At 37.3% G+C, this 21,748-nt stretch overlaps 1 protein-coding gene across 1 annotated transcript; it reads left to right on the top strand.

The window, feature by feature from the left end:
* Window positions 1-258: 258 nt before the first annotated feature.
* Window positions 259-10,133, top strand: LOC139159608 (granzyme A-like). The gene is made up of 4 exons (XM_070736908.1): window positions 259-437; window positions 3,357-3,495; window positions 5,488-5,751; window positions 9,966-10,133. The coding sequence occupies exons 1-4, from the start codon at window positions 259-261 to the stop codon at window positions 10,131-10,133; spliced, it is 750 nt and encodes a 249-aa protein (XP_070593009.1).
* The last annotated feature ends 11,615 nt before the right edge of the window (window positions 10,134-21,748 follow it).

Raw genomic sequence — 21,748 nt, 5'->3', positions numbered from 1 at the left:
AGGCAAAAAAATCTTAAACCCCGGGTTTGTATCTCGAAAAGTTTGTATGATGAGGCGTTTGTAAGACGAGGTATCACTGTACTAAAATTTTCATTGGCAAGGTTCTAAATTGTTCTAAGAAATTCTAGCAACTGAAACTTCACCATAAATATGAAAACAGAAGAAGCAGAACTAGTGTGATCATCTTTATTTGCTTTCTTCCTTGCAATCCGTGAATGGAGCTTTTCAATAATTAGTTCATAATTAATCCATAGCATGATGTGCTTATTCAACCTGATCCAACTGGCTTTTCACACAGGCCAATCTGCAGATTTATCTGAGGACGAAGAAGAACATTCAATACCATATATGGTTGGTCTCATCAAACACAAACATTTATTATGTGCAGGAACATTGATCAAACAGGATTGGGTGTTAACAGCAGCCCATTGCTTTCCGTGAGTATCCATATTTTGTTCAATTTTTTTCTTGCAATTGCATCTGTTCAAGCATACTTTAGGCCAGTGTTTCCCAACCTTGGCAACTTGAAGATATTTGGACTTCAACTCCCAGCATTCGCTGGCTGGGGAATTCTGGGAGTTTAAGTCCAGATATCTTCAAGTTGCCAAGGTTGGGAAACACTGCTTTAGGCAGCCCTGTTAGACATTTTCCATCCCAATGGCTAGAGTTGATTTCTAATATAAATTGCTAGAAAGAGTTACCTCCCATAGGGTTTGAACTAACTTAGAAAAATACAATTGATCAATATCAATCAATCAATCAATCAATCAGTCAATAAATCACAGGGAATAGATATCCCATTGTAACTGAGAAATGTGAAATGGAAGATAGACTTTAAGAAAAAAGGAAAGTGAGATTCATCTTCTGACACTTTTGGAAGAATAATGTTCCAATGTTATGTTTGTGTTAAAAAAATCCATCCCTGTAGTTTCATCATATTTACATTGCTAAATCTATATCACTCCAAGGCTTGTTTCTGGCCTGCAGTCAATCTTGAATGCTATAAGAACCTCTATCAATGTGTGAATGTTAGCTATGCAAACAGACAATTCTTGTTAACGTTGCTGTTATTATGGTTCACTGCACAGTCAGCTAGACTGGGTTTGGTATTTCTGCCACCCACTGAATTTTTCCCAAGGACTTGGGATAGGCAGCAGTTGTTCTTTGATAGTGACTACATCAGGGGTGCATTCAGTGAAGGGCTACCAAAATTTTTATTACCACACTATGGACGTGACTTATGCAGGACACCCTGCATTTTCTTTCAACATCTTTCAATGCAAATTGGGTGCTCTGGGGTGGAGCTCCATTTTCGCTATCCCACTGCATTCCCCCCGCCCCATCAGGGCAATAGCCTGTTCTGCTGGTGTGTCTCAACCACCTGTAATTATAGGGTAATTAGTCCAGAAAGACACACACCACACAATAGAAGGAAAACCCAAAAGTCTTTATCAACAGAAAAACAGAAACAGCTCCCTTTTTAAATGTCAAAGGGATTTTCTGGTACACACAAGACACAGGCCAAATGCAATCCAATTGCTCACCCAGTAACTGGGAAATTGAGTCCAATTCTAAAGTCCAGAGAGTCCACACACAATCTTGAACAGCACAAAAACCACGATCTTGACAAAACAATGAACAGCACAAAAACCACGATCTTGACAAAACAAAGAATCAGATAAACTGCCATGAGGCTAAAACAGCAGGCTGCTCTTTTATCTGTAGCACTAATTACAGCAGCCCCACGCAACCACAGGTGGCCTCATTTATCTCCTGTAATAATCCTTCAGTTGTTGTCTCCTATGCATCACTCTATGCATGCGTGGATGTGTCATACATTCTTGTTCAGAATCCAGAGATGATAAGGATGATTGATCTCCTGGGCTGTCTGCCAAACTCCCCTCTTCCAAGTCACCCCCACCTTCTTCTTCTTCCGAGGAAACTTCACTCCCTGACTCTGTCAGCAATAAAACAGGCCTATGACATGTTGATGTTTCCCCTGCATCCACCTCCACATTCCTTGGGGCAGGAGCTGGGTCAGAGCCAACCATAACATAGCCCACCCCTGGGTGCGTTCCTCATGGTTCGGACCAGACCACCTGAACCGTTAGCGACCTGCTGGTGACATGAAAATGGCATCACAGATCCAGTTTGGGTGGTGTTGCTCCATGGTGCTGCCATTTTTTAAAAAAAATTCAGTGGAATTTTACAGCTTTGCGTGGCTTCTCTTCTTTCTCTGCTTTAAAAAGAGCCTTCCCGCCCACCCCGGGCTAATACTCACCTTTATTTCTTTACCCAAAGCAGAGCTGATGAGCTCCTCAACTGTGCTTTGGTCTGAATCTCACTATGGAAATTTCAAGTGGGGACACATGCACGCACAATGTTAAGCGGTGGTGAAGAAAAGTGGAACTCATCCTTAGACTACATATTCCAGATGTTTGGAGTTAGAGTCCCTAGGGAGTTGCGTGGCATAAAAATTGAATAAATAAATAAATATGGTCCCCCAGACCAGTGAAGAGAGGGTTGCAAAAAATTTTACTACCACACTGTGGTCGTGGCTTATTTTGTGGGTGTGGCTTGCCAGCCATGTGACCAGGTGGGAGTGGCTTGACTATCATGTGATTGGGAGTGGCTTAAAAATCATGTGACTGGCCCAAAGGTGGCCAACTTGACGTCACTCACATCAAGGGTTAGGGTTAGGGTGCCTGGCCTCTCCTCGTCTCAAAGAGATAAAATTTCACCATCTGTTACTGAACATCCAAAATATACTTTTTAATTCTATGTATATATGCCATATGTGTAAAAGCATATTACACACAGACACACAAAAATATACATTATCTACTATATAAACTTTATGCGTATGTACACACATACACACACACATACACAGCTCTTCTAAAATTATATACATTCAACCTCATTTACTGTGATAGGAAAAACATACCCAGAGCCCAAAGGGGGGGGGGGATCAAAGTTTTTCTACTGGTTCTGCGTACCTGATCAAAATGTTTTTATCAGTTCTGCGCACCTGACTGTACCTGTAAGAGCCCATCACTGCCCCAGATGTGATGAATAAAGTGGAATTTCAAACATTGAGAATGTTTTGGGGAAAATGCCCAAAGAAAAACATTTGTTTGTTTGTTTGTTTGTTTGTTTGTTTGTTTGTTTGTTTGTTTGTTTGTTTGTATTTGTATTCTGCCCCTCTCCGAAGACTCGGGGCGGCTCACAACATATACAAAGACATAATAGCATAGTAATCCAATTGTATGAAAGTAGGAGGAAGGACAGATATAAGAAGATAAATATTACTACCATATATTGAATTACTACATACTCTAACTTATCTTTTTTAGGAACGACGAAACACATATTGGTGTTGGAAGACAAGCCCTAATTAAAGATGAAAAAAAAGAGTTTATAAACATTACTAAAATCTTTTTTTACCCAGGATTTAATCCAAAAACATATGAAAATGACATCATGCTTTTGAAGGTAAATCTGTAAATAGATTATGAATATTCTAAGGAAAAAAGACTATAGCACTGTGTTTATTTATGTTTATGTTTATTTAGATTTGTATGCCTCCCCTCTCCGCAGACTCGGATATGAGCATGGTCCTTGTAGTATATATATATATATATGTATACTTGTTTATTTCTTGGCTCTTGACCAAACACAACAAATCAGTTTACAATTTTATAAAGAAATAACACAATAAAATAATCAAACCAATTAGGTTTAGCAAGTCAGGAATGATCATTATTGTAGAATGATAGTGTGAAAAACCTAAAAACCTCAAAATTACCAGAGCCAAGAATCCAAAATGCATACCGTATTTTTGGAGTATAAGATGCACCTTATTCCTCCCTAAAAGAGGCTGATAATTAGGGGGGGGGGGTTCATTCTCTACTTGCTCTGAATGTTTCTTTCCAGCCCTAACCAGGCGCTAACAATGTTCCTAGCTCTTACTGGCTTGCAAGCTCTTTCATTGTTACTCTCTGCAAAGAATGTTTTTCAAGTCCTAAGTCTTTGCAGGGTTTTTTCCATTGCTCTACTTGCTCCGAATGTTTCTTTCCAGGTGATAATGATGTTCCCAGCTCTTACTGGCTTGCAAGCTCTTTCATTGTTACTCTCTGCAAAGAATGTTTTTCAAGTCCTAAGTCTTTGCAGGGTTTTTTCCATTGCTCTACTTGCTCCGAATGTTTCTTTCCAGGTGATAATGATGTTCCCAGCTCTTACTGGCTTGCAAGTTCTTTCATTGTTACTCTCTTCAAATAAGTTTTTTTTTTTAAGCCATAACCAGGGGATAAAATAATGTGCTAAAGCTAGACTAAGGATGCTAGTCAGATGAATATCTGGTAAGAAGATTCTTTTCCCTATTTTCTTCCCCCAAAACTAAGGTGTATCTTACACTCTGGTGTGTCTTATGCTCTGAAAAATACGGTAATTAAAATAAGAACCAAAGCGTTAAATGGAAAAATGGAAGTGAAAAAGACTTTAACTTCAACAAGATCCCAAAATTGGAACTTCCACAGTCTGGGTGGTACAGGCCTGCAAGCCACTCAAGAGAGTTTTTGCTTGTTCAGATTGCCGACTAATTTCCTGGGAATGCATCTAGAACTATAACAGTTGGGCAATTTGTAAGAGCAAACTTTTTCCCACGCTAGGCTAAAACTCCATTATCAAAAATGTATTGTGTGTTGTTTCGTATGACTACTCAATTTCATTTTGTCTCCTTCACTTAGCAGGCATTCAAAAGTGATAATTTATAGCTATAATATGGTGAGCAATCTGGGGATATTAGAGGTATTTCTCTGCAAAAGTACTTACTCTTTTCTGATAAATACCAATGTGCTATCTGGAACTAACTTTGAATTCCATCAGTTATTTTGGGGTGTGCTATAAGCCAGGCAAGGAATCCATGGATTATAGGCCAAATAGAGTTTTCAAAATTTTCATTTTACCTACTTCTTTCCCCAGCTCCATTGGTTTCTGTTGAATATGTAAATATGTTAATATGCTAAGTTTACCTAAAGTTCACATTGCTAGGCTTGACAGTATAAATAGATAGAGACGCCCACACATTCACTCAGACCGTTCGTGCCTTTTTAGTTAGCGAAAACTTTAATAGAGAGTTGCATTTAATAGCAATAAACAGAGTTCTGTGCAGCCTGGTTTTTTTGGCTCGTTTATTTCAGTTTCCCATATTTTCTCGTTTCACCTGTCCCAGCATTAAGGAAGAGGAAAGATTTATCTCTGCTCTATAGTAGAAAAGAGTTACCTATCTCAGCACTGGAAATGAGATTTACCTCTCATCTGCAGACTCCAAATAAGCCCTTTTATTGGAGTGAGAGAGTGCACCAACTGGTAAGAAAATAAGATTAATTCCCCACAAATCTGAGATAGATTAGAGAGTGATATAATCATCAGCCTCTATCAAAACTTATAAATTCAAGTTAGATATTCTTTTTCTTTTTTTACCAGCTTCATATTATAGCATCGAAGCTTAAAGTAAACGTCATTCCACTTCCTAACTCTACCCATGATATCAAAGAAGGAACTTCCTGCATAGTCAAAGGATGGGGAACTACTAGTAAAAGAAGGAGATTTAAGAAGTTCCATGCAGTTAACGTCACCATCATTGCCAGAGCTGTCTGCAATGACAAGAAACATTATAATTCCCATCCTTCAGTGACAATGGAGATGGTGTGTGCTGGACAGAAGAGCAGTGGGAAGGATTTATGTGTGGTAAGATAACTCTGTGCAGATTAAGATTGCTTGCCAGATCACTTTAACAGAGACTTTAATAGACTTTAACAGAGTAACAGAGTTGTAAGGGATCTTGTAGGTCAGCGGTCCCCAAACTACGGCCCGCGGGCCGGATGTGGCCCGCTGAGGTCTTTTAACCAGCCCGCGGCAGCACACGAGATTTTACCGATTGATATAATAAGAGAGAGAAAGAGGGAGAAATAGAGAGGGAGAGAGAAATGAAGAGGAGAGCTAGAAAGGGAGAAATAGAGAGAGGGGGAGAGAGAGAAAGTGAGAGATACAAAGAGGGAGAGTTAGAGAGAAAGTGAGAGAAAGAGAAGAGAGAGAGGGACAGAGAGAAAAAAGGAAGAGATAGAGAGGGAGAGAGAAAGGAAGAGGGAGAGATGGAAAGAGAGAAAGAAAATGAGAAAATGATGGAGGGAAAGAACGAGGGAGAGGAAAATGAAACAAATGAGAGAAAAGGAAGAGGGAAGAGAGAAGTGGAGAGGAAGAAGGGAGGGAAGGAAGGAAGGAGAAATGGAGTTTGTTGATTTAAGTTTAAATTTACTTGTTAATAAAGAAGTATAAATTACTTAATTATTAACTACTTATTACTTCTTTATTTTAAATATTATATTTGTTCCCATTTTGTTTTTTACTTTAAATAAGGTATGTGCAGTGTGGATAGGGATTTGTTCATAGGGTTTTTTTATAGTCCGGCCCTCCAACAGTCTGAGGGACAGTGAACTGGTTTGGAGATCCCTGTTGTTGTAGGTCATCTAGTCCAAACCCCCACTCAAGCAGGAGTTGCTACACCATTTCAGATAAACAGCAGTCCAATTTCCTCTTGCAAGTCTCAATTGTTGGAGCTCTCGTGACTTCTGAAGTCAAACTGTTCCACTGGTTGATTGTCTCAATGTCAGAAAGTTTCTCCTCATTTCCAGGTTGAATCACTCCTTGGTCAGTTTATTCCTTGTCTGGCTTTCTGATGCCTTGGAAAATAGCCTGTACCCCACCCCTCTTTTTGTGGCAGTCCCTCAAGTATTGGAACACTGCTATCTTGTCTCTCCTGATCCATGGGACCAGACTAACCATGCCTAGTTCTTGTAATCGCTCTATGTATGTTTTAATTTCCAGTCCCCTAATCATCCTGGTTGCTCTCCTCTGTACTTTCTCAATGTCCTTTGTGTAGTGTAGCGACCAAAACCTGGAAACAGGACTCTAGGTGTGGTCTAACTAAGGCTTTATATAAAGTGGAATTAGTACATCCCTAGACTTAGATTGTATCCCTCTATTAATGTAGTTTAGGATTGTATTGATTATATATATGTTTTTTCTTACCTTACTTTTGTTAGATAGGGTCCAGTGTTCAAGTCTATCAAGATCCATCTGGATCTAGAGCCTGTTCTCTAGTGTGTTAGCTATTTCTGACAACTTAGTATCATTTGCAAATTTGATTAGTTCCCCTTCTATCCCCTCATCTAGGTTGTTTATGAAGATATTAAAGTACTCTTTATGTTGTTGTTTATGAACCTATGTTTTAGGTTGTTTATGAAACCTATGTTTCAGGTTGTTTATGAACCTATGTTTTAGGTTGTTTATGAAAATATTAAAGATATTAAAGTACTGGGCCTAAGAGGGAACCTTTTTGTACCCCGGTGTTTACTTCTCTCCAGGTAGACTTATTTATTTTATTTATTTATTTATTTATTTATTGTTTGTTTGTTTGTCATACAAATATAGTATTGTATTGTAGTATGTTTAACGTAATGCAAGTATAAAGTAGAAATAGAAAAGATAAAGAGACATTAGGACCGGAACGGTAGGCACAAAGGTGCACATATACATGCCGCTTACAGACCTCTTAGAAAAGGGGAGAGGTCTATTGTAGATAAAGTAAGATTGAAGATTTTGGGATTGGGGAAGGAAACAACAGAGTCCGGTAATGAATTCCAGGCGTTAACCACTCTATCGCTGAAATTGTATTTTCTGCAGTCTAGTTTGGAGCTATTTACATTTAGTTTGTATCTATTGCGTACTCTTGTGTTGTTGTTAAAGGGGAAGTAGTCACTAACAAGGAGTACATTGTGATGTATGATTTTATGAACAACAGTTAAAACAGTTCGGAGGTGGCATAGCTGTAAATTTTCTAAACATAGTAAATGAAGTCTGGAGGAGTAAGGTAATTTGTTGTGTGAGGACAAGTGGAGGACTCTACCTCTGAAGTATTTCTGGACTCCTTCAATTGTATTAATGTCTGTTATGCAGTGTGGATTCCATACAGGTGAGCTGTATTCAAGAATTGGTCTGACAAATGTTTTGTATGCTCTGATTAGTAGATCGGTGTTTCTAGAGAAGAAGCTGCGTAGAATTAAATTTGTGACTCTTAGTTCTTTTTTTTTTTTGCAATGCTGTTGCAGTGGGCTTTGGCACTTAGGTCTTTGACTGAGTGAGGATCCTCTGCGAGTTTAGACCCATTGAGGACTACTCATTCAGTATGGTCAGTCCATACTGTCTATCCCATTTTTTCTAACATACAAAGAAGTAGGTTGTGGTCCACTTTGTCAAATGCTTTGCTGAAGTTTAAGTATACTGTGTCCCCAGTATTTCCCTGGCCTACTAATTTAGTCACTGTGTTGGAGAATGAAATGAGATTGGTTTGGCATGATTATGTATGTATGAGACATGTGGGATGTTGCCTGTTAAAAATGGGCAGGACTTTGATTCCTTGACCATGCCTGCCATTTTGAAGTCAGTGTTGCTGATTACTCAGAATCAATTAAATTTAGAACATGACACATCAGATCCCCATTTATGGTGTGATATGTCTTAGGAATAGGAAACTTTTTTCTTCCACAAATGAATTTTTAAAATTATTTTTTTTTCCAAGGACCCCAGAAGTGGTATAAAGAATGCCATGAATGTGGCAAAAGCAACATTTTCTGCCACTTTTTATTTCTTTTTAGAATAGAATTCTTTATTGACCAAGTGTGATTGGACATACAAGGAATTTGTCTTGGTACATATGCTCTCAGTGTACATAAAAGAAAAGATACATTTGTCAAGAATCATGAGGCACAACACTTAATGATTGTCATAGGGGTCAAATAACCAATGAGGAAACAATATTAATACAAATCTTAAGGTACAAGCAACAAGTTACAGTCATACAATCATAAGTGGAAAAGATTATAGGAATGAGTAGAACAAACTAATAGTAATAGTAGTGCAGACTTAGTAAATAGTCTGATGGAATTATTTGTTTAGTAGAGTGACAGTGTTTGGGGAAAAACTGTTCTTGTGTCTAGTTGTCTTGGTGTGCAGTGCTCTTTAGCGATGTTTTGAGGGTAAGAGTTGAAACACTTTATGTCTTTTTTTATTAATATTTTTATTTATTTTTATAATGTAAAACACACACACAACATATAACATATAACATGTTCTCAGTGATTGTGCCCACTACCAGACAATCAATCATACCCCACCACCAGTTGGGGGTATTTCTTGTATAAATCATTTAAACCCAAGAGTGAAATATTTCTTTACATATTACAGAGTGATTCCAACTTGTTTCTTATAGCATGGTTTCGGATCCTACTTGCCATATACACCTTGTCCCATTGCCCCATCAGCCGTTGCAAATCAGTTTCATTAATCGAATTCATCCTTTTATCCATAATCTCGAATTGAATGTGGTCCACCACATACCTATACCAATTTTACATTGTCCATTTTGTCGCATCTGTCCACCCCAAGACTATTACCGCCTGAGCGCTTTCTATCGCTGCTTGTTTTATTTCTCTGTATTCTCCCATCTCACTACTTTTTACTAATACTGCCATTTCCTTAGTAATCGTCCATCTTAGTAATCGTCCAGGACGCGAGGGGTCAGTAAATATTTTCACTTTTTGACTCGTGCAGTATTCAGGTCCTTAATGGAAGGCATTTCATGGGGAAAATGAGATTTGTGCAAAATAAATCTACCAAGCTTCTTTGGAATTGTATACATTTAAATTGTTAAACATAAATAGAAATTTTACTAGCCAGAGTTGTTATCTTGCTATTGAATTTCAATTGTGTCATCCTAGGAAAAGAAAAAATTAGATTTAGGGTCATCTAATTACTGATTTCCGTTACTTTTCCTGTAAACATCAGCAGAGCTGTCTTAGCTTTTGTAAATGGTAACACACACCGTTTGTCTTTTTTATTCTCAGGGCGATGGCGGTGGGCCTTTGGTATGCAGCAATCAGCAAAGAGGCATTGTCTCATTTGTTAAAAAATGTGACCATCCTGAATACCCTGGCATCTATACTCTGCTCACTGACACCTATATCTCCTGGATAAAGACCATCATAAATGAAAATTCACTAAATAATTATTGAGGGAGCTTTTTTTATTAGCTTGTGACTGCTTAATCACCCATTTTCCCACCTCGGTCCCTGCACTACAGCTTCCCTTTTACATATGGAGAAGAGAACAGTGGTAACTCATTCAGTGCTAGCTATACCAGCTACAGACTCTATACTGTTTGAGGTTGGTCCTGAAACTCAGCCTCTCCAGGCTAGTTTTAATTTTCAGTCCATTGGTGCTAGAGTAGATTTTTATTCTCTGGGAAAAAAGTTTTTTTTTACAAAAAATAAATGCTTTGAGTATGAAATAGAAAATTCTGCTTCCGGCATTTGTATTATTGGCCTCCAGCGTTTGCATTACCTGCTCATTGAAAAACCTACCCTGCAAGAAGAAAATTTTTATTTTTTTATTTTTCATTTATTTTGTTAAGAACAGGTATAAGTATAAATATAGCTATGAATATATGAAATGTAGCCCCAGGTATGCCTATGCTACACCAACACTCCGCAGTCTGCATTGGTTGCCAATCAGTTTCCGGTCACAATTCAAAGTGTTGGTTATTTATTTTATTTATTTATTTATTGGATTTGTATGCCACCCCTCTCCGTAGACTCGGGGCGGCTAACAACAATGATAAAAAACAGCATGTAACAATCCAATTAATAAAACAACTAAAAACCCTTATTATAAAACCAAACATACACACAAACATACCATGCATAACTTGTAATGGCCTAGGGGGAAGGAATATCTTAACTCCCCCATGCCTGGCGGCATAAGCGAGTCTTGAGTAGTTATGACCTATAAAGCCCTTCATGGCATCGGACCAGAATATCTCCGGAACCGTCTTCTGCCGCATGAATCCCAGCAACCAGTTAGGTCCCACAGAGTTGGCCTTCTCCGGGTCCCGTCAACTAAACAATGTCATCTGGTGGGACCCAGGGGAAGAGCCTTTTCTGTGGCAGCCCCGACCCTCTGGAACCAGCTCCCGCCGGAGATTAGGATTGCCCCCACCCTCCTTGCCTTTTGTAAACTCCTTAAAACCCAGGTCTGGCGTCAGGCATGGGGGAATTGAGACATCTCCCCCTGGCCTATATAGTTTATGCATGGTATGTTTGTGTGTATGTCTTGCTTTTTAAATAAGGGGTTTTTAGATATTAGATTTGTTGTACATTGTTTTTATCATTGCTGTGAGCCGCCCTGAGTCTACAGAGAGGGGCAGCATACATGCATTACCTGCTCATTGAAAAACCTACCCTGCAAGAAGAAAAATTTATTTCTTTTATTTTTCATTTATTTCATCAAGAACAGATATAAATATAGCTATGAATATATGAAATGGATACAAATAAAAGGAACATTAGGACAGGGACAGGAGGCATGCTAGTGTGCTTGTGCGTGCTCCTTAAAGACTACTTAGGAATGGGGTGAGATCAACAGTAGACAGTCTAAGGGTAAAGTTGGGGAAGAAACCAGAGTCAGGTAGCGCATTCCAGCATTAATGACTCTGTTATTCTGTGTGCCACTTCTAGCATGCATGCCATAGGTTCACCATCACAACTCTAAAGGAATGCAGATTGCCAGCTATGCAAGGAATATAAATTCTTCCATTCCCCACTATCCTCTCAGAGCTGAAGAAGCTTCTTGGATGAGAAGCAAAACGTCTTCCAAAGGAAAAAAATAAGAAAGCCTAGTTACCTCCTGAAGAAGCACCTTTGGGACTGCCATCTTGCAAATTTTGATTTGCTGCAGGATTTGCTGGCTTGCACATCATTTAACCCTGTTGTTCTGTTCGAGTCTATGTAATACAAAATCGAAGTTTGAGACCCTGTAAAAAAATTTCCCTGCATTTCTGAAACTTGAAATTTCATGACTTTTCATCATTTCAGGGGTTCTCTCTATGAGAATTTTTTTTGGGGGGGGTGGGGGGGGCTTAGTTTTTTCTGGGCAAAAAAAGTCACACTTGTACTGTTTACAAGTCTCTGTGACTTGCACCGAAAGTTCTTTATTTTAAGTGCTAATATTTGATCAATTTGAAAACTTCTTTCCTTTGGAAACTAGATTGAACATTTCTGCACACAATGAAATGAAAATTGAAATAAAAAAATTATGCTTTTTGGTTTATTTTGTTCATAAAGGCCCGCCCGCCCCCTTTTTTGTGAATTTTATTTCAATTTATAGATAGTTTAGCCTGCAAAATGTGTACAATTTTACTAAAAGTGTGGGATTACTAGTTTGAACATTCCTGATCATAAGAAAAATAGAAATGAACTGAAAAAAATGATGCTTATTGGGGTTTTTAAATCAGAAATAATGTCTCCCCCGCCCCAGCTGCTTGCAACCATTTTCACTTAAAAAAATATTTAGATTCCAAATCCGAAATATTTTCAATATCTTAGGCATTCATTTACTCAATTTAACATTGCTGATCATCATAAAAATATTTTTTGGGGGTGCGGGGTGGGCTAACTTTTTTCTGGGCAAAAGAAACTCACATTGAGTCTGTTTCTGGTCGTATACGACCCGGACCAAAAAGGAAAAAGAATTAGGTACTTAAATTTAGCCTTTTTGAAAGCTTTTTTCACTAGGAAGCTAGATTGAACATTTCTGAACATAATGATATGAAAATTGAACTGAAAATATTGATGCTTATATTTTTATTTAGATCAAAAAGTCCAACCCCCCCCCCCATTTTTTGAGCATTTCTTGTCAGTTTATATTTTTTTTAGATTACAAATCTCTAAGGAATTTCCCCCAAAATTTTTATATACTAAATTGAATATTCCTGATCATAAGAAAAATAGAAATGAACTGAAAAAATTATGCTTATTTGTTTATTTTGGTCACAAAAGGGCCACCCCCCTCGGCCTTGCTGTGTGCCATTAATTTCACTTTTTATATAGATTTGGCTAGAAATATTGGGAATATCCTTTTGAAAAGCAAACACATGACAGCCAGACAACTAATTTTATGAAAGAAATCCATTTTACTAAAAACAAGTATGTAATTTTGAAATTAACAGCATGATTTTTATATAAATTGAAATAATTGAACACAGTGGGGTGACTTTTATGTGCAAAATAAACAAATAAGCATCAATGTTTTCAGTTCAATTTTCATTTCATTATGTTCAGAAATGTTCAAACTGGTAATTTAATGCCAAAGTTATTCAAAATATTTGGAATTAGAGGCCTAGAAAAATTTATAAAGCGACATGCCTGAAAAAACGGGGGTTGCCCTTTTATGAGCAAAATAAACAAATAAGCATCATTTTTTTCAGTTCAATTTTCATATCATTATGTTCAGAAATGTTCAAACTAGTAATTCCACATCGAATTTAATAAAATTGTACGTTGTTTTCAGGCAAAACTATCTATAAATTGAAAATAAATTCACAAGAAAAGGGGTGTGTGGTCTTTTATGAGCAAAATAAACCAATAAGCATTATTTTTTATTTCAATTTTCATTTCATTGTGTGCAGAAATGTTCAACCTAGTTTCCAAGGGAAAGAGGTTTTCAAATTGACCAAATATAAGCACTTAAAATAAAGAATTTTCGGTGTGAGTCACACAGACTCATAAACAGGACAAGTGTATAGTGGTTTTGAACAGAGCAGCAGGAATAAACCAGAAAAAAATAACCTAAATTTACCTACAGCAAGTTTACCTATTCACCATAACCAGTAGTTCTGTGTGGTGCTGGTAGTAGTAGTAGTAAAAATGTTTTTAAAAAGTAAAAAAAAAGTTCCAATGATCGCATAGCTGATTGTTACCACTGATCATCTGAACCTTTTTTAAAAAAAATCTTTTAAAAGCATTTTTTTTTACTACTGGTTAGGGCGAACCGGTAGCATTTCATCCCTGCCTTATAGGCCAGGGGTGTCAAACTTGTGTCATCACGTTGTCATCACATGACATATCACCACATTTTCCCCTTCACTAAAATGGGAGTGGGGGCAGCCAGTGCATGACACATGTGGCCCATGGACGGTAAGCTTGACACTCCTGTTCTAGGCAAACCAAGAGAGAAGAATAGAATAGAATAGAATTTTTATTGGCCAAGTGTGATTGGACACACAAGGAATTTGTCATGGTGCATATGCTCTCAACGTACATAAAATAAAATATACATTTGTCAAGAATCATATGGTACAACACTTAATGATTGTCATAGGGGTCAAATAAGCAATGAAGAAGCAATATTAATAAAAATCTTAGGATATACGCAACAAGTTACAGTCATACAGTCAACATGGGAGGAAATGATGAGAAAAACTAGTAGAATAGAAGTGCAGATTTAGTAGAAAGTCTGACAGTGTTGAGGGAATTATTTGTTTAGTAGAGTGATGGCGTTCGGGAAAAAACTGTTCTTGTGTCTAGTTGTCTTGGTGTGCAGTGCTCTGTAGCGACGTTTTGAGGGTAGGAGTTGAAACAATTTGTGTCCAGGATGTGAGGGGTCAGTAAATATTTTACCCGCCCTCTTTTTGACTCGTGCAGTATACAGGTCCTCAATGGAAGGCAGATTGGCAGCAATTGTTTTTTCTGCAATTCTGATTATCCTCTGAAGTCTGTGTCGGTCCTGTTGGGTTGCAGCACCAAACCAGACAGTTATAGAGGTGCAGATGACAGACTCAATGATTCCTCTGTAGAACTGAATCAGCAGCTCCTTGGGCAGTTTGAGCTTCCTGAGCTGGCGCAGAAAGAACATTCTTTGTTGTGCTTTTTTGATTATGTTTTTGATGTTAGGTGACCATTTTAGGTCTTGAGATATGATAGAACCTAGAAATTTGAAGGTCTCTACTGTTGATACTGTGTTGTCTAGTATTGTGAGAGGTGGAAGGGTGGAAGGGTTTCTCTTAAAGTCTACCACCATTTCTACGGTTTTGAGTGTGTTCAGTTCTAGATTGTTCTGGTCACACGACAAGGATAGTTGTTCAACTTCCCGTCTGTATGCGGATTCATCGTTGTCTCAAATGAGTCCGATCACTGTTGTATCATCTGCAAACTTCAGTAGTTTAACAGATGGATCGTATGAGATGCAGTCATTAGTGTATAGAGAGAAGAGAAGTGGTGAGAGTACACAGCCTTGGGGGGCACCTGTGCTAATTGTACATATATCTGATGTGATTTTTCCTAGCTTCACCTGCTGCTTCCTGTCTGTTAGGAAGCTTGTGATTCACTTACAAGTGTGTTCAGGTACCGCTAGCTGATTTAGTTTGGTTAAGAGAATGTCTGGTACGATGGTATTGAATGCTGAACTGAAGTCCACAAAGAGGACACTGGTGTAGGTCATTGGAAATTCAAGATGTTGAAGGTTATAGGCATAAACATTTCACTTGGCCTACATGGAGGAAAGACCTGCCATGCTCAACAAGCAAAGGCAACCAATGAAACCCTGAGAAGTGATCAGCTCCACGCAATGCTACTTCTTAACATATTACCCCTAATACTTGTGCTTCGTGGTAGATATTAGGTTTAATCAGTAAGGACTCTGGATACAAATATTCCACAGGGAGAGGGGCGGCATACATAGAAACATAGAAACATAGAAGACTGACAGCAGAAAAAGACCTCATGATCCATCTAGTCTGCCCTTATACTATTTCCTGTATTTTATCTTGGGATGGATATATGTTTATCCCAGGCATGTTTAAATTCAGTTACTGTGGATTTATCTACCACGTCTGCTGGAAGTTTGTTCCAAGGATCTACTACTCTTTCAGTAAAATAATATTTTCTCATGTTGCTTTTGATCTTTCCCCCAACTAACTTCAGATTGTGTCCCCTTGTTCTTGTGTTCACTTTCCTATTAAAAACACTTCCCTCCTGGATCTTATTTAACCCTTTAACATATTTAAATGTTTCGATCATGTCCCCCCTTTTCCTTCTGTCCTCCAGACTATACAGATTGAGTTCATTAAGTCTTTCCTGATACGTTTTATGCTTAAGACCTTCCACCATTCTTGTAGTCCGTCTTTGGACCCATTCAATTTTGTCAATATCTTTTTGTAGGTGAGGTCTCCAGAACTGAACACAGTATTCCAAATGTGGTCTCACCAGCACTCTACAAATCTAATAAATAAGTAAGTAAGTAAGTAAGTAAGTAAGTAAGTAAGTAAGTAAGTAAGTAAGTAAGTAAGTAAATAAGTAAGTAAATAAGTAAGTAAGTAAATAAGTAAATAAATAAATGATTAAAAACTGTTTGATTAAGGAGCCATTTCAATTAAGAAATAATAAAGAGGAAATCTGCTTAAGTTCTTCCCTACTTCTGTTATCATTTCTCTCGCCCCTCCCCCAATTGCTCCCTGGTCATTCCCAATTCTGTAAATATTTGAACTTTATGCAGAAGGGGAAAAGCCAATAAAAATATAAATTGGAACAGAGAAATTGCAGATCTGGAAATAAATTACTCTGACTTTCCTCAACGTATTTCATCCTCCCCTGTGGCTTCAGGACTAATTATGGGCCATCAAGTCAGAGTTGAGTCTTAGCAACCACATAAACAAAATGTTGCCAATATGGTCAACCCCTCCAAGATGATATAGCTTCACTGTGTCCATTACATAATTCCAGGCTGGATTTTTAAAAAAATTCTTGTTCTTGGTTGCTAACATAGTATGGTGCTACACAAAGCAAAAAATTATGGGAATTGAAATCCACTGTCAGGGTTCCAAATAGCATCCAAAATTAAATCAGAGTCCAAGGCATAATATTCTTTAAAGTTCCAATTTATTAGCAGAGCCATGTTGGCACATCTGAAATCCCATAGGTTTCTCCATCCAATTCCTTTGTTCCCCCACCCACAAGTCCATCACATTAACCAGTCTCCTTCATGCCAACGTGTTGGTTACTCCCATCAACTTCCAGACAGGTGTCGAACAAAGGATGACCTTCAGAATCTAGAAGGAATTTGTTATGGCTACATTCTTCACCCCTCATGCAGCAGCCCCTCCCAAATTCCCACAGCACTACTACAGACAATGATAGCTCCTACAGGTATGGTCAGGTATGCAGAACCGGTAGAAAAATTTTGAATTTTTTTCTTTTTTTCCCTTTTGGGCTTTGGGTATGTTTTTGCTATCACAGTAAATGAGGTTGAATGTGAATAATTTTACAAGAGCTGTGCATGCATGTGTATGTACATATACATACAGTTTATATAGTAAATAATGTATATTTTTGTGTGCCTGCGGAGAGGGGCGACATACAAATCCAATAAATAAGTAAGTAAGTAAGTAAGTAAGTAAGTAAGTAAGTAAATAAATTAATAAATAAATAAAATATGTATGTACAGATATGGCATATATACATAGAATTAAATAGTATATTTTGGATGTTCAGTAATAGTAAATAGATAGGGCAATTGTATTTCTTTGAGGTGAAGAGAGGACAGGCACCCTAACTCAAATCCTTGACATGAGTGACGTCAAGTTGGCCACCTTTAAGCCAGTCACATGATTTTTAAGCCACCCCTCCAGTCACATGATCATCAAGCCACTCCCACCTGGTCATATGGCTGGCAAGCCACACCCATAAAAATAAGCCACGCCCACAGTCTGGTAATAAAAAGTTTTGCAGCCCTTCACTGACTACAGCCTAATGCATAATATGTGGCGAGCCACAAGTCTCCAACTCAAACGATGGCTTCGGCCTGACATCCACAATTTTTAAAATTGCCAAGGTTGGACAACCCTATCTTAAACAGTGTAAACCAGCATCGAGAATCCCAATGTAATAATGAACTTTTGGGGTATTAGGGTGATAAATACTGTATATCCTAGCATTGAACCTGCTATGGATAACAGCAGAAAACATCATTTACTAGTGAAAGAACTTTATATCCAGTATCAGCCATTGGTAAGCCATTGCTACATTCTTCATGGGCTTACAGCAAGGAGAGGCCCACCCGAACATTATCAAATAAACAATACAGAGATATTCATTTGGCCTAGGGCAGGGATCTCAAACTCCCATTGTCACAGCAGCATCACATGACATATCGGAATTTCCCCCCCTTCAATAACCAGGGTGTGGGCATGGCCAGCACGACACACATCCAGCCCACAGTCGCAGGTTTGAAAGTCCTGGCCTAGAGTCTTCTTAATGTGTTGAATTACAATTCCCATCATCCTGAGCCAATACATTCTGCTCTCTTTATTGTCTTCCTTTGGCCATTCTGGAGCAGCATGGGATGGCAAATGGGATACCAAATTTTGAAAAGAACTGGAAAACATTGCTAATCAGATGAGCAACCAGAAAATTCAACACATTGGACTCGGTTCTTTTAAATTTCCCTATATTGATGCGAGGTAACATTTAGCTGCCTTTGAATTTGCAATGAGAAGTCTAAAACCCTGCTGGAAAATGAAACTAGCATTCAGAATTATTTTACGAATTAGTGGTACATGACTCATTTAAAAACTAGTCAAAAAATGGTATCATTTTAACGAAGTCAACCTCAAAAGCTGATGTTTGAGGCTAATCTTCTTTCCAGGCACTCTAATAAATTCCATTTAACTATGAGTTGCTCAGATCCTAGGTTAACCCTACTTTAACTTTAAGTAACTACTCAAGATTGACAAATACTTTGATATAATCTGCAGCAGTTTATTTTTTTTAATGTTACATTCCAATTAGGATTTTAAAAAGTCAAATTATTTTATGCTTCTAATATTGACATTCTATGACAGTGATGGAGAACCTATGGCACAGGTGCCACAGGTGGCACGCGGAGCCATATCTACTGGCAGGCGAGCCGTTACCCTAGCTCAGTTCTAACGTGAATGTGTTTGCCAGCCAGCTGATTTTTGGCTAACACAGAGGCTCCGGGAGGGCATTTTTGGCTTCCAGAGAGCCTCTGGGGGGAATGGGGGAGGGTGTTTTTACTCTCTACTGATTCCAGGGAAATCTTTGGAGCCTCGGGAGGGCAAAACACAAGCCTATTGGGCCCACCAGAAGTTGGGAAACAGGCCATTTCCAGCCTCCAGAGGATCTCCAGGGGGTGGGGGAAGCTGTTTTTTGCCTTCCCCAGGCATTGAATTATGGGTGTGGGCACTCGCGCGTGTGCGATAGTGTGCACACGCGCACTCTTTTGGCACCCAAGGAAAAAAAGGTTCACCATCACAAGGCTCTTCCCCTGGGTCCCGCCAGACGACATTGTTTAATCGACAGGACCTGGAGAAGGCCAACTCTGTGGGACCTAATATATATATACAGTGGTACCTCATCTTACGAACGCCTCTTCTAACGAACGTTTCAAGATACGAACCCAGTGTTTAAGATTTTTTTGCCTCTTCTTCTGAACTATTTTCACCTTACAAACACAAGCCGCTGCTGCTGGGATGAAGGGGTTTCTTTCTTTTTTTCCCTTTTTTGAAGAAAGAAAAGGAAGGGGTGGCTTGGAGGGGAAAAGAGTTTGCAGAGAACAGCGTGCTTGCAGAGGCACTGAAAGGGTGTCTTTTGAAGAAAGAAAAGGGAGGGGTGCCCCCCTTGCCTTTCTTCTTTCCCACTCACCCTTTAGCCTAGCCTTGCTTCTTCCACCCACCCCCTTTAGCTGCTCCTCCCTGCCCTCTGTTCGCCTCCCTTCTAAAGTTTGGGATTTTCCTGAAGGATTTGCATGCATTATTTGCTTTTACATTGATTCCTATGGGAAACATTGTTTCATCTTACGAACTTTTCACCTTACGAACCTCCTCCTGGAACCAATTAAGTTCGTATCATGAGGTACCACTGTATTACAAATCTATGGCTATTACATATAATTACCATGCCTTCCTTAAGAAAGATGTAAATATATCAGTATTCAGAAACTATTATGTTTTAAGATATTTAATACAAATTTACAATAGTCCATGCTTAAAGGAGCAATGTCTTACATCCTCCTTCATCCTAAAGTGCTAGTGTTATAAGTCCTGGTTCCTATTAGTTAATTGACAGGGAAACAATTTCCAACTGGAATCTTGGTGCTACATTTGTTAAGCTGATTTTCTGCATAGTTTGGAAGTGGGATGATAATTCAGGAATAAAGGCCATTGCCTTTCTTTCCAACTGAAATTAAAGAAAACGTTTTGATTTTGCTGACACTTCTTAATTTTTAGAACGCTTATGCAATGTTTGTGAATCTTTAGATGCTTCTTGGATGCTCAGGAATAAGAATTTAAGGCAAGTATTATTTTCACAATCTGCTAATGTGAACTCTTCCAACAGGTTGGATTAAACATATAACATACAAGAAAAATAAATGTTAGCTGCAGCAAATGAGAGTTCTCTATTCATAGTTAAGCCTAATATTTATTTAATTTGGATAATTAAAGCTTTGCTTTTGAAATGTAATAAAGTTTGGGCTTCAGTAAACTTTCTGTTTTTCATTCTATTCATGGGTTCCATTTTTGCAATGTCATTTTTTCTTTTCTTACAGCAAAATGCTTTCCTTATTCGTCAAACCAATTAATGTGTTTGTTGATGTAAGGCTTTTAACCACAGAACCAAGGCGAGACCACTTCACTGATGAGACGCTGAAGTTGGTTTTATTTCTCACAAACCATGTCAGGAAATGACTCCCCACATCACAGCACCTGCTTTGTCTCTGAACTACGCAACAGACTGAATACGTGACCTTCTGGGGGAGAAAATCTAAGAAACTGTGGAGAAACTCTCATGCGATAATATTTGGTCCTTACCGAAACACCATGACTAATATTCTAAGTATAATTACTTAAGGAGCTGTTAGATTATATTTCCTCAACCTACTATTGACTTAAGTCCTAATACTGATAGCTAGCATAGCCAAATATCAAGGTGTGTGTTTTTTTTAAAATTGTGAACCCACATAGTAAAAATAATCTTCTTGTAAGCCACCCTGAGTCTTCGGAGAAGGGCGGCATACAAATGTAATAAATAAATAAATAAGTAAGTAAGTAAGTAAAAAAATAAAATAAAATAAAATAAAATAAAATAAAATAAAATAAAATAAAATAAAATAAAATAAAATAAAATAAAATAAAATAAAATAAAATAAAATAAAATAAAATAAAATAAAATAAAATAAAATAAAATAAAATAAAATAAAATAAAATAAAATAAAATAAAATAAAATAAAATAAAATAAAATAAAATAAAATAAAATAAAATAAAATAAAATAAAATAAAATAAAATAAAATAAAATAAAATAAAATAAAATAAAATAAAATAAAATAAAATAAAATAAAATAAAATAAAATAAAATAAAATAAAATAAAATAAAATAAAATAAAATAAAATAAAATAAAATAAAATAAAATAAAATAAAATAAAATAAAATAAAATAAAATAAAATAAAATAAAATAAAATAAAATAAAATAAAATAAAATAAAATAAAATAAAATAAAATAAAATAAAATAAAATAAAATAAAATAAAATAAAATAAAATAAAATAAAATAAAATAAAATAAAATAAAATAAAATAAAATAAAATAAAATAAAATAAAATAAAATAAAATCTCTTCTGGTCTGAATGCTTTTCTGTTTCTGTGATCCAACTCCACAAATCATCAGCATTAGTTAGGCTGGCTGAGAAGATCTGGGAGCTGTTCTGTCAGGCTCTCTGGTAGAATCCTCCCGAAAATTCACAGATACGAATTTCAGACACACACACGTTTGAAAATTCA

This window comes from Erythrolamprus reginae, chromosome 2, assembly GCF_031021105.1.
Source record: "Erythrolamprus reginae isolate rEryReg1 chromosome 2, rEryReg1.hap1, whole genome shotgun sequence".
Classification (NCBI taxonomy): domain Eukaryota; kingdom Metazoa; phylum Chordata; class Lepidosauria; order Squamata; family Dipsadidae; genus Erythrolamprus; species Erythrolamprus reginae.
The sequence above is the reverse complement of the archived record's forward strand: the minus strand, read 5'-3'. Positions and strand labels throughout refer to the sequence as shown.

Coding starts and splice junctions, on each gene's coding strand:
- LOC139159608 (XM_070736908.1), top strand. CDS start 259: ATGTGCTTATTCAACCTGATCCAACTGGCTTTTCACACAGGCCAATCT. Junction 438..3,356: donor ACAGCAGCCCATTGCTTTCC/GTGAGTATCCAT, acceptor TATCTTTTTTAG/GAACGACGAAACACATATTG. Junction 3,496..5,487: donor ATGACATCATGCTTTTGAAG/GTAAATCTGTAA, acceptor TTTTTTTACCAG/CTTCATATTATAGCATCGAA.